Below are 13,938 nucleotides of genomic sequence, written 5' to 3' on the forward strand. Positions count from 1 at the left end.
ACACCACAAAGTGCAAGCTCTGAATGGTGAGCAGTGTAGAAGGCAAAAGTCCCACATGTGTTGGAGAAGATTGTTTACCTGTGCAAAGACAGTGTTAGGGCAGAACATTAGCTTCTTGTTTCCCATGTTACATGTAAGTTTGGGGACCGTGATAATTTGCTTATGTTATTAAGCTGATATTGAAGTCTCTGCTTAGGTATCTGTAAAGAGTTCTTTCCACTGTTGTTACTGAAGTGCCATGTTCTTACGTTTTATCCATGGCACAGGAAGAAGCGCATGGCTGTTTTATATTTGTGTTCTGGGTGGGTGCTTTGCATAATGAAACTCAAATGAAATCAGTGATCACCAAGTGTCTGGCAAATCCTTTTGACCTCACAGCACGGAGGTGGCCCCCCAGCATAGCTGATGGGAGATGCCCAGCCATAGGGTTTGCTATCAGCCCTGCTCAGCTGTGCAGTGGCAGCAATGTGCCTCTCCTATTATTCAGTGTTATCCCAAGATCTTGCTGTATTTTATAGATCGACATGTAAACTCTTGCACTTCACTTTGTCTCCACATAAATGTGAGTTGGTAAAGTCATAAAAGGCAGGTTTCACATTTCCTCTATCATTGCTGGTATGGTTTGGAACAGGAGCCAAAAGCCATATTCCTCCCTGGCTCGAGCTGGGGCACAGGTAGTACAGGAGTTCTGCTGTACTAGGGAGGCTTGATCTAGGCACGGCTGATACAGTCAGAGGCACCTCCAGTGTGTCCCTGGGATACCTCTCTACCTTGGAGGGAATTTTGTTACTATTTTGAACTCCTTGTGGGCTGCTGCTTTGCCTCCGACCCAGCATGTATAAATTGGAAGTGGTATTTACTGAAACCATGGGACATGCGTTGTGCAGTCTCTCCCAGGATTTAGCTTTCAAAAGCTCATTAAACTGATCTGGTTAAGGGCCATCAACCCTCTTAGATTAGAGATATCAAGAGCTTCAGTGGGCTCTACTCTTCTGGGTACTCTAATATCTTCAAATGAACTCTGTCATGGACAAGAAAATGCTGCCTGTGTCATGTCTGTCATCGTGCCCCCTGCCATGAATGTACTCCCTGGTGTTTTTCTATTTTATTAGACAATGTCCTCAGTATAATAGAAGGAAAGACTGATTCTTCAACTGAGAGGAAGTAACTGATTTAAGAGTTAAGTGCAAATAAATTCAGTAAGGAGTTCAGCATTGGGCCTTCACAGCTTACCTTAGATTCCTGGGAATGATTAGCATCCCACTGTATGGAACAAACTGATGTCAGTTTTTTGTGTGCATTAGGTGGTTGTGAGGAACTCTGGTGCTACGTATCTGTTTAAGTATGAGGGCCCTGGTGCTCATATCTTGTTCAAGCTCCAGCACGTAGTATGTAATGACATATTTGCTCCCAATCTGGTGGTCCCTGGCCATTTTCGAGCTCTGTGTGTGTATACAGTGAAGTGCACACCACTATCTTTTCTTATCTCTCATCTAGACCAGGGGGATGCAAAACTGACATCCCATCGGCTCCTATCCTGGACAAGTGTAGTTTGCAAGTGGAAGTTTAGCTTGGAAATTGTTTTGTACTAGTCTAAGTAGTTTCTTAGCTCAGTATTTGGGAGAGAAAACATGAAAAATGCTGCGTCTGGACCATTATATACCTTTTGTATTACGCAGGAAGGAGTCATATTTGAACACTGGCTCTTGGTTCTGAGACTCATTTATCATTCTACATAATAAGGTTGTCCATGTTGGTAAGAGTATTAAAACTGGGGACTTCTGTCACTTGAGAATGGCAATGCTAACTATAATTCCTATATTCAACATACATAGATAAGCATTTGAAACAATATACAAATATATATTGTATATACAAATACATATTGTATATACAAATTACTGTTTAGACAGTTGAGTTGGTTTTAATAGGGATTCAGGTATTCACACTGACTCTGACGTTTGCATTTTAATATAGGGCAGACATGCAGAGTAGACTTTGCATTGTCTCTCTTCTGGAAATGCCTTTGGGGTTTCACAGATACCAATACTTTCAATGCCAGAGTTCTGAGCAGAACATTATTGGGGTAAAAATGCAGAAAAGGCTTCTTCGAGTTTGCCAAACAATCCCTTTCATTTTTTTCCTTGATGAGGAAAATTACTTTCTTTCTTCCTGTAACGTTGGAAACACTCCTGCCTGTAAAATGAGTTCCCAAGTTTTGGTACAGCTTCAATATTCTAAGGAATAAATGTTACTGTTTCAACAAAAGCTGTTCTGGCAGGTTTTCTCCACCCTTCATCATTACTTATAAGATAGTTTTGCCTAACCTTCTCCACACAGAGTTTAAGAAGCACCAGAAGGTTTATTTCCTTCTTCTGGAAAGCTGGTCCATTTGCCTCCTTTTTCTGTGGTGAGATGTGCTTGGTTTTTTAACTTCAGCTGAAAAGCTTCCTGTCTCTTGCATTTGCAAGGTGGCGAGTAGCTGCTCTTACCTGCTGAAAAATGGGGCTATTTGAGGATGAACACACATGTCCCGGCCTTTACTCTGTCTCCTGAATGAGATAAATTTTCACCTCTTGACTTGTTACATCGCTGTGAGTTCACTTTATCGGCTCTGTCATGACCGTGTTTCACCACAGGTCTATTTTAACTGAAGGCAGGTCCGTAGCTGTGCTCCTCTACTGACAGGTACCTGTGAGGCTCCATCACCGTACAAATGAGCTGAATGCTTATTTGCAAAACCTGCTTCTTTCAGCCTGAGAACTCAAGAGATGAGGTGAATTCCCTTAAGAAAGTAGTATTCTGCTCACTAAAGAAAGTGGGTGTAAAATGAAAGTCTAGATCCAAAAGGTACAGAAGGATTCTGTACAGAGTGTAGTTTTGTGAAAGGTTGTCTCTGAAGAAGAGTTCATCTGAGGGAAAAAACTCCATCAGGTTGGCTTTGCTATGACTTTTCCCTTTATTTCTTCTTTATATTTTATACTTTCTGTTCAATTTAAGCTGATTTCATCATGTTCAAAAACCATAATTAGCACTCCTAAATTGCAAGGAAATGGCATGTTATTGGGAATTTTTCTTAATAATTTCTCTTATATATTCAGCACTCGCTGCCCAAATGCTTCAAAATCACTACTTTATTAAAAAGCAAGACTGTTGCTTGGCAGATGTTCCATTTAACATAGATAGATATTTGGTGCATATTTCCTTGGATGTCATGCTCGGGTAAGCTTGAAATTGTGCCCTTAAAGCTGAGTCTACTCTGCCCTCTTGTGTCTTTGGAATGTGCTGCCAAATGTGCTGCTCCCAAAATACAGCTGCTGTATCATGAGAACTGGAATTTTTCCCCCACAGACTTAAGAGTAAGATGCAAGCATGCAGATATTCAGATTGCATTGATTCTTCAGTGATGAGCACAGATCAACGTATGTTTGAACTAAATCTGTTCTGTCAATATTCCTCATGCACACACATTTCTGAAGGGAGGGGAAAACAACTTGAGAGTATTTTTAGTGCAGCTCAGAAGTGCTGAAATAAACCTGTTGAAATTGTGGGGCTTATGAATGAAGTTTTTTGGTTTCAGTTTTTTGAAGTTTTGCAGTTCAACTGCAAATTTACTTGCTACAGAAAGGAGTGAAGAAGGGTTTCTTCCAGTTCATAGGGGCTGGAGTGCTGTGAAGTTGGGGTTGGCTTAGCTTGACTGACTCTGGGACATACTAAGTTTTGACCCTAGCAGAAGTGACAGTCCAAAGCTATAAGTTTACAAGGATGATTAAAGGGATGCCAAAGGGCAAAAATCTGTAGTGGTTTAAGATACCTTTGAGATAAGTTTCAGCTGCATGCTTAAAAAAAACCCTGCCAGCTTCTCTGGGTTGGGTTTTTTGGTTGAAAATGAACTTTGAAGGCAGGGGTGAGATGAAAGTTAAGATTTCCTCCCTTTATTATATTAGGAGAAAAAGACATTGCCCTGGCTGTGTATCCTTTCTATCCCCACAGGAACAGAGTACCGCAGTGCAAGCTGGTGGAATCACAGTTTACTAAAAATATATTTATTTTTGAAAAGTCTTAAATGTTTTCAAATCACAGAGCCAACTATTCTATTAAAGAGTGACTTTTCTCAACAAAGTAGGAAGTTTGAAATTTGTTATGGTCTGCTGTAAATCTTTCTGATAGTTTAAGGCTTAACATTTGCTCTGTGAACAGTTGGATGATAACTGACCTAAGCCAGTCCTGATTTTGACATGGATGTTTTTCTGCCTGAGGGTTTTTACTCCAGAGACCAGCACTTTCTAGAAGCATCTTTGTCATTTCTCTGCATAACACATTGTGTGATATGGAGGTTGTGTACCCAGTTTCTTCAGAAATAACCCTGGCAACCTTTCTGGCCACAGAGAGCAACTCAGGCACAAGCTGTGCTCCATTTGGAATTGCTAAACAGAATTAAGGGATCTCTAGGTCTTCCAAGTCTGTGGCACACCTGGGGGACTCCAGGCCTCCTCTTGTACTCCTTTGACAAACTGCATCTTCCTGTTTCACAAATTTACTGTACTAACTTCTTTTACCTTTCCCTTGTCCTCAGCATGTCCGTCTTTTGGTCCTCCTGTGTGTAAACACAGAATAAGACACTGCTAATGACACAGTACTGAGCCTGGTCAAAAGATAGGATATTCTTTAAACACTAAAGAATATGTGTTTATGTTTTTCCAGTACCACTCTCAGGATTTTGGTTGCTGATGCTCAGACTGAAGCCTCAAACAAGTAGTTTGTTCAGCTATTGTAATGACTCCAGTAGCATCAAAAAGTCTTTTTCCTGAAACTCCTTAAACCAGCTCCATAAAGCTCTGTCTTGCCAAGAGAAGGTGAAGCCTTCTCCCCACTTCACAAATGGGATCTCAGACACGGAATGTGTTTGGTGACTGTGTCATGGTCTCGTGGCAAGAGGTTGGTGGTGCTGGGAATAAATACTTGTTTTTCAGACTCTCTACTGCGCTTCCTAATCCCTAGGTTAGGTAATGAAGGATGGTGAATTACGAGGTAGGAGACATGTTGAGACTGTAAATCTGAAGTTAAATCGGCAGTGGCCTCCTCACAGTTTGTTTTTTTTTCCTAGCCACAGGTTTTGAGCTAGTCTCACAGATGGCCATGAATTCTCTTTCAACTTCTTTTCTGAAGAGAAGGAAATACAGTTTGTTGATTTATGAATGCAGAGCATTGGATTTGCAGTCTATTATTTATTTTCTTACTGCTCCAAAATCATAAGGACCAAAGAAATCTGAATAAGACACTATTTTATGGTTCTTCTATTCTTATGGTTTATTTTTTTCCTATGGGCATCCACAGCTGCCCTCTGTGTCAGTACTTCTCAAACTTCTACAGTACAAGGACTATCTACCCCCATCAAAAACCATCCAGAGACTGTCTTGTACAGCCCTTCCATTTTTACTATCAAGATTTGGTTTAACTGGGATCAGCCATATATTACTCTTATTTTTCTTCTATCTGTTTTGCCTGCCTGCCAAATCAGTGTGTGTTGAGTGTGTGGTTTCTTGTGCCTTCTTGCTTTTGGGGGTTTGGATATCCCGTGACTGTTTGGCATTCTGTCTGCAGGCCACCAGTGGTACACAGGCCCTGAGAGAAGCACTACTCAGCATCTCTTACTGAAGCAAGCCTGGAGTATAAAGATTTACACCAATTCTCACTGCCAGAAAACTCTCTTTTCCAAGCCAGTTTTTAGTCTGCATCTTCCCTGTCTTCACATCCCATTGCTCCTGTCACTGTTGTTGAACTTCACCTGGAGTAATCCCCTCCTGGCACTGACTCCTTGGTTTGAGTGCTCTTTTACCTTTCTGTTGTTGGTTACCTGTGTTACTCCCTCTGTAAACTGGCCTTCATCAGTCAAGTCTTCCGCCTTCTTAATAGTGTTGTTCCTGTGTTGGAATGGAACAGTGCTCTGACAAAGCTCACCCCACAGCAGGACATGCCAGAGCTCACTGTCCCAGTGCTGTGAGTGCTGCCAGTCACCTGTGACCTGCCTTGCTGTCTTCAGGGGTCCCACTGCTAACACTCCTCCTGCCTTTGCAATGAGCATGATCCCAGCCATGATCTCCATTCAAGGATGAGGGAGGGATAAAGTGTAGGTAGCAGTGGAAGAACAGAAATAACAGTTGAAAAAAAGAACGGCATAGGTGAGAAATGGGGATGGGGGTGAGAAAAAATACAGGAAGTAAGACAGAGGAAAGAGAGCTCCCTGTGAGAAGAAAAGGGAGCATATTTGAAGGAAAATATGGAAAGCAGACACCACAAAGTTTGTGCCAAGGCATACAATAAAAATGAGGACAAGGATGGGGGAGGAACAGGGTGACAGAATTTTGACTTTTAAATTTAATTACAGTATGTTGTTTCTAACAACAAAAGTGCTACAGATACTCTTGGTAGTTGTCTGAAATGAGAGCTGAACCCTCTCCTGCTCTGAAGGAATCTTTCCTTATTGCTGTTAGGTTGCCAGTTCTGGACCTGACAAGGTCCACCTGGAGTCCTGGCCATATTTCAAAGGCAGGACTCTCAGAGACAACCAGGCAGTTAGGAAAAAAAGAAATACCATTCTCTAAGTGTGCACTGTAGCAATGTACAGCCTCTTAATTCACAGCTGTCTTTGACTTATGAACAGATTTTTCCTGCTGATATCTTCAGCATACTCTTCATGAGGATAGGGATAATAACTGTGGTTATCTTTTTATTGTGTGATACAGTGTACGCACCCAAAAGGAGGGAGGAAGTGCCTGAGTTTTAATTTCAGATCCAATGTGAAAAGCATAAAAATTGCATTTGTAATAATCGTTTGGGATTTAAGGTCACTTGTACATAGCCAAGGATGGAAGATGAGGCAGAGTCTTTTCCAAACTTGCTGTTTTAGAAGAAGAGTCTTCCAGTCAGTAGCATCTCAGTGCACAACAAAGAACTGAGTATTGATGGTTGAAGAGCAATAGCATCAGCTCCTTGCATAGGTTCTGCATTGTATCAGGTCATTTCTGCTAGCAGTACATGACCAGTGCAGCTCCATGGGAGGTGTGGCATGGCTGTGGCCTCATGCTATAGTAGTTCTCACTGCTTTTATGAAAGTGCTTTGTCCACACTAGGGCTCTCAGGTGCAAATGAGAATATTGGTTGGTTTTAGACTAGAGGATTAGGCTGTTGCATCAACAGGGTTAGAGTTAGGTGGAGCCAGAATCATATTACCTTTCTCACCTCTAGACTGTTATGTTTATTTGTTTGTATATATTTACTGTCATTCTTCTTAGCAGTGATTTTTCATGGTGTCTTGTCACAGCTGGATTGTGAAGAAGTAGTGACAGTACCAAGGGTCCAGCACCTGACCACAGCTCAGTAATTTCACATTAAATCAGTTTAGTTTGGCAGGAGGAGAGGGGAGGGTTTGGTGTACCACTGGGTGTTCATTTGCACCACGTGGATCATATGGTGTAGTTCCATGCTGATGTAAATTAGTACTGAATTGACCCTCAGCCACTGAATTAGGACTGTCCTAGACCTCAGTGCAGAGAAGGTGTGCAGATTCTCCTGTCAGTCTGATAGCAGGAGCTTGGTGATGAGAGAAAGCTTTAGCATGTGTTTGCCACCCTGGGAAGGAGAAGAGGATGATTGCTAGCAGCTGGGAGGACTCTTTTTTTTTTAAACCTACAGCTATCTTCAGAATTCCAGTGTGTGCAATTAAACTCAGAGCGGCAGTTTTCTAGCTGTAGGCTGTACTGAAATCTTGTGTTGAGCAAGGGTTTGTTTGTCCGCAGGTCTGGCTGTGAATTAATGGTCTGTTTTAGAGGTTTCAGTGGGATAGAATTGCCTTCTTGGTGGAGAAAATGCCAATGCTGTGCAACGTCATCGGGAGCACTTTGAGATGCTAAGAGTCTTCTGTGCTACTTTTTGTTGATCCACATGGTCTTCTCTAAGTACAATGTCAAAGGAATTACTGTTTGCCCCTTCCTTCATCTCCCCATGCAAGTGTCATGTAATCAGCAGGAAAACTGAATCCTCCCTGTCTCCTGTTCCTGTTCCTGTTTGCATGGGAGAGAAATGGAGGGAAGTGAGATGGAACCATACGTCCCTCTGCATCTGCACTCTGAAGGCAAAGTTATTTGTGAGTCTTAAGCATGTGGGTGGGAGAGCTGCCAAGCCAAAGTTGTTCCCAAGTATCTGTAATCTAAATCTTATTCCTTAAATTCATCCAACTAAGGAACTTTCGGTCTGGCAGAGGCTTGTAAATATTACAGTACCTGTCACTTTTGGATGCTGCTTTCTGTTTTCATAGCAGCAAACTGAAAGCTTTGAAGTCCGGGATGTTTTGTTTAGCTTTGTAGAGGTTGACCTCAAAGCATCAATCTTTCTGCTCCTTTTAGAATGTATGAAAATAGCCTTTTCTTTTCTCAGAAAACTTCTTGTTAGCAACAGCACTGCTAATGGTCAGAGTTCTCAGATATTCTCAAAGCCTTGAGGATGTATTGAGCTATGTATACCAAAATATAGAGAGTTTTGCATCTCTGTAATTTTCAGAGATGATTCAATTTTCTTTATATATATACTTATAATGAAATTAAAAGCATTAATCTAAACAATGTTTATGAAGTGATTTCTGAATGCATGGCTCTCTCAGAGTATATGGTTAACTTTGCTGGGATTTTAGTTCACATGTACTTTTCAGTTCCTGCACCATCTGGACAGAATGGGCTCCACTTGTTTGGATTCTCTGTGCTCACTAGGTTAGATGTGAATGGTAATAACAGTCATGTTTTGCTTATTTTTAATACAAGTTGGTGGTTGGTATAAACCTGTGACTTGAGTTTACCAGATACAGTTGCTCCCATCATTTGTGCTCATCTCCATTTTTTTCTTGGAGAAAAGTGTCACAGTGTTTCTCTTGAAATAAGTCTTAAAAGCGAGTCCTGGCAGACCCATTCTGAATTACATTCAGTACTGTGCAGCTAACTCAAGTTATAACTCCTTGATGGCTCCAAAGTTAACCTGGTCACATGTAAAACTCCATGAAAGTAGTACTTTATGCTCCCTGAGGAGGTAAATTGGATAGTCACTTGTACGTGGGTTATGTTCTTGATTTGGATTTTGTCAATGTGTGCACAGCTTTTGTCTGAAAATCCTTGGGCCTGCTGACCTGTCCTGGAGCCGTGGCTGAAGCCAAGGTTCTCTTTGCACTTGAAATTCAAACCCAGCCCTCTTGAACAATTTATGCTCAAGTCCTGTGAGTCTTACAGTGGTTTCTCCCTTTCCTGCTGCATTCCTAGGGGAATCTAAGTATTCTTACAGTGAACAGGAGGTGAATCCTAGAGAAAGTCAACCTACTGAGTCACTAAGAGGGCTTGGTTTTGACCCCAGCCTTCCCACAGCTCCATGTGAACAGCGCAACATCAGCAGAAACACTCTGCAGCAGACCTGCTCTGTTCAATTTTACCATGGTTCCTGTGTTCTTTCTCTTTAACCGGACCGCACTGAGCAGCCTTGACATGGTGTCTTGGTGTCTCAGTGGTGCTCTGACTGGCTTTGCCAGACCAAATGAGCACTGCTTTTGTGGCAGAGAGGTCTCAATGAACAGCAGTATGTATTACATGACTGGCACCTTGTCTGAAGTAAATCTGCACTGGAATCTGCCACCTGAGGAGCCCTACAGGAATGATGGCTTTGTGAGACTGCCTGTTCCAGTCACAATTGATGACCATTCAGTTTTTTGTAAAATGTTTTAGAAAATTATGATTGAAGGCATAAAGTTAAGAGCTAAGATCCCAGCTGCTTTTCACCTCACTGGCTAAGTCTTGTGCAGCTGCATGTTCCTAAGCAGGTGATCGTTTTTGCTGCCTGACTGAAAATACTGGCTTTATATTTCCATTTAGATTATCTGAAAATTGGGCCTTTCATCTTCTGAAATGTTTCCAGAAACCCAAATTCAGTCTTGGCTTGTAATCTTTCTGGTGCTTTAATTTCAGCTGTTAAGGTGGACTATCAAGAAGCAATTAATATGGAGAGAGCTGTTCATGATGCAGCTGAGAACTTAAATCCCCCATCTCAATCTGAGTCTTTTTTTTGTCTTGCAGATGAGAGGATCTGTTCACCACCCTTTATGGAGCTGACAAGTGCCTGTGGAGAAGATACCTTGGAGCTTATAGAGAAGAATGGACTGGCATTTCCATTCAGTATGTACATGGGCTTTTTCTTGGTGCTTCTAGTAGGTTCTGAATATTGCACATGCATCCCCCAAGGCATAGCCAACATTGTAGGAGTGTGGGTTTCACTGCCAAAAGTGTCACGGTTGTTGAAACCTTCCTAAAATAAATGCTCTAAAGCAGCGTTTGGAATGTGGAACAAAGCCTCCCTATCAGCTTTTACTTTGCCTTTTATTGATGTTCCTTACTTTAAACACCTCACTAAAGTAAACATGCATTCCTGGGAAATGCTAATAGTTCTAACAAAGTTAGCCTCTTGCCCTGAACTTGTGCAAGGTGTTTTTCCTGCCAGCTGCATTCATTGTTTTTCTTGAGAAAATCACTGCCTTGCTGATATTCCTCTTTTTTCACCCACCTCTCCCTTCCCCTGATCCAGACTACAAATATAATCATAGAGAGTAGAAGAAAAAGGGTAAAAAACTACCATACGTAAAAGACTCCAAGGGCCCACAGCCTCAAACAGCTGCTATGAACTGTTTGTGCTTTGTAGCAAGTTTCATTGTGGGGCTTGTGCTTTAATTCGTTCCTTTATTTGATTCCTTGCAGTATAAAGTGAGCAGAATCGGTTAGTCGGTGTTTGTTCCCTTGGTGCTTGCCTCATTTGTAAGGTTCAGAGGTAAAGTTGTGTGGAAAAAGCATGTTTTGCCCTCCCTGCCATCGCTCTCCCAAATGAGGCAGGTCTCCTGAAGCTAGATTGTGAAGCAGTAATTTAAAGCCCACTGAATGACTTTGACCCCCTCTTCACATTGTGCTCTCAATACAGGCTGACTGGTGCTCAGTAGTCAGCAGCATAGCCCATATATCCAGAAGGTCTGAATCAACCTCTATAAATGACAATGAAATTAAAAAATAGCACTTAAAATTTATACAACTTGGTACTCTGGGAGTGCTTTTTCTTCTTCCTCTCTCTTTTTTTATTTTTTCTTAAAAACGCTTCGGTTCTCCAGAGCATGTGTCTGTGAGACTTCGTATACCACTTTCCAAAATCTCAAGTTACCAACTTATTTTGGATTCTAGTGCAGGTCATCTGCCTTTCATAGCTGCCTGTCCTCTTGCCTGGCAATTTGATTCTTCCAACAACCTCCAAAGAAACCTCATCCTATCCACCCCCTACTTGCAAGTTTTCATCTCTTTTGCTTAACACATAAGTAACATCAGCTCTAGTGATCATGTGGGTTCCAGGCTCTTCAGTTCTTTTCTGGTTTCTTAGCAGAAGGAGCATTTTGTTTCTTTTGTCTTACTGTCTTACTCCTCCTCTTAGGATGGAGGTGAGAACCAGGATATACAGAGCAGATAAGAAATGTGATGGAAAAAGAACTGCTGGACTCTCTACCTTTCTTTGTCCTCCTCTGTGGTTTCCTGTGAAAAATAACTTGTATCTTAGTTTGATAAAGGTCATTAGATTTCCTACTCTTCTCCAAAAACAGGGAAGTAGGAAAATAAGTTGGTTTTCACCATATCTCAATTCCTTTGTTTTCAGCACAGTAGTGTTTTGTGGTACCTGTAAAGTAGCTCCAGCTTCAGAAGAAAATCACATACTTGTGAAGATGCTCTCTGAGTAGGCAGGATGGCAATCCCATACTGATACTAACTTCTTAGCTGATGCTTTGCAACTCTGTCCAGTCCTAATAATGATCTGCGCTTGCACCTGAGTTACAGGGAGGAGTTCAGAGAACAGGGCTTGGAGCAAACCAAGCCTTGCAATGACTGAGGACACTGTTCAAGCAGAGACTGTCACTGGTGTCTGGTACAGTCAATGCCTTGGTCTGGTGAACTCCAGTGTTTGCATGTGTGGGTGGGAACAGGATTATAAGGGGTTTGTGTGTCCTGTTTCAGTGGTGAATTTTTTTTTCTTTTTTATTTACCCAGTTTGTAAAACCAGAGTGGCCCATGGAACCAATTCTCATGAGGTAAGTTAAAAAACTTTGCAGTATTATCCCCCTGCTTCCAGTCCCCCCCAGGCTGTTTTGGCTGGTGATTTCCAATCCTGTAGTAGGCCGAATGAGGTCTGTGCACAAACAACTTTTCTTCCCTGCCTCTCCCTCATGTTTAAGTGCAACATTATTTTTTAAAAAATCTGAAATGAAGTTAAATATGACTTGAACTTCCTGACATGGAAATTATTTTTAGCACTTTCTAGCTTCTATCACCTTGTTGTGTCTAGCAGTTTGTAGTCTCCAGTCAGCTCTGTCTCCAAGGAATCTCCTTCAGTCTCTCCTTTGGTAAGAGGTCACACTAAATAAGTGTTTCCATCCCACAGTGTTACTTTTCCAACATGTATGTGGTACAGATGAGAAGTGGGTTTGTTCTTCAGATGGAGCAGCTGGCTTCTTTCCTTGAGGGGAAGGAGCAACAAACAGAGATGGTTTCCAGGCATGTTCAGTTGTAATAACACAGTGGGATCTGTGGGAGAACAGTGCTGGTAGAGCTCATCTGCCTTCCTGTAAGGCAATTGGAGCTAAAATGGTTGTATATTCCTGGAAGGAGTGCATTACCTATGAGACTAGCTTCCTCTAAATTTAGGTGAGTTGAGTCCTGTTTTAATTCTTTTCCATTTGTGCTTCCTGCCTTCCTGCTTACTGCAGTTCAGTTTTGAGAATCCAGCCCTTGCTGCTGGCTCTTTTAATTCCCAGCTTCCTTTGTTAGCAACGTGGTCATGAGTCCAGGTTTCCCAGCTGCTCCTGAAATATGTGCTGTGTTGCTGAAATGTCTCTGAGAGCTGAAGACCCTGAAGTAAAATGTTAGTCTAGACTAGCAGAATGGCTATGGCTGAAATCTTAACTGACCAGCACTTTCTTTTAAAAATGCAGTGAGATTTTTCAGTCAGGCCTTACCTTGGATTATTTCGCAAGCCAACAGACAGTCCTATTATTTGCCAGAGCAACTGCTATAAATTTTTGCTGTCATTCCCAAGAACACTTGGGGACTGGATTAATTTATGAATTTCTGGATTATTTAATGAATTTCAGACTCAATCTTCCTTGCTGATGTTTCTGTCAGGAGTTCCTCTGCAACTGCAGCCTGAAATGCATGAACCTTTCAGTTCGTGTCCGGTCAGGCTTGGACTTTGTTTCCTTGGTGAATCTTTCTTTGATCTTTCATACCATGGAGATGCACCTCAGCCTCCTGCCAGGATTCCATTTTCAGAGCAAAAATTAGACTAAAATTCAGTTGTAGGCTGGACTTTATCACAGGAACTTATGACGAGAGCCTAGGAGGACCCCTGGAAAAAAGCCTGAAGTCTTGCATGGTACTTTACATAGTAGTAGCAACTTTTGGAGTTGCTGAGTTCTCAGGAATGATCCAAAGTGTATTTATGGTCAGAGTGGAACTGTCTTGTAATTGCTTATGGTCAATAATGTCAAGGGAAGCATAGAATAAGTACTTGCTTACAGTACAGTCTGTCTAAAAGATGAAGCATAGGTCTAGAAATAAATTGTTGCCTGTTTTATAAATGAGTCCTTCTTTGGCTTTTGGTAAACAACTTCATTTTCTGTAGATGTATTTTCACTGCAGAGTTGACACCAGAACCAAAACACTGACCAGAAACCTGCTTATCTTCATAAGATGTCTGTTCAAAAACTTCAAATGTTGGCTAACAGGGACAGCTGAAGGTGCAGGCTGGAGTTTGGGTTTTGTGCCAGCCAAGGCTGGTGGACTCCTCATTTCTCATGTGAGAACATGCTGTAGTTAAGCCAAG

At 41.7% G+C, this 13,938-nt stretch overlaps 1 protein-coding gene across 3 annotated transcripts in view; it reads left to right on the forward strand.

Moving 5' to 3' along the window:
* The window catches only part of ITPK1 (inositol-tetrakisphosphate 1-kinase), a 141,681-nt gene that overhangs the window by 109,240 nt on the left and 18,503 nt on the right, over nt 1-13,938 (forward strand). For all 3 annotated transcript variants that reach the window (XM_027637594.1, XM_027637596.1, XM_027637597.1), the window contains 2 exons: nt 10,110-10,208; nt 12,108-12,148. In XM_027637594.1, the coding sequence (XP_027493395.1) occupies nt 10,110-10,208; nt 12,108-12,148 (140 nt within the window). The remainder of the gene's footprint in view (nt 1-10,109; nt 10,209-12,107; nt 12,149-13,938) is intronic.

Source organism: Corapipo altera, unplaced genomic scaffold (genome assembly GCF_003945725.1).
Source record: "Corapipo altera isolate COAL_440 unplaced genomic scaffold, ASM394572v1 23, whole genome shotgun sequence".
Lineage (NCBI taxonomy): Eukaryota > Metazoa > Chordata > Aves > Passeriformes > Pipridae > Corapipo > Corapipo altera.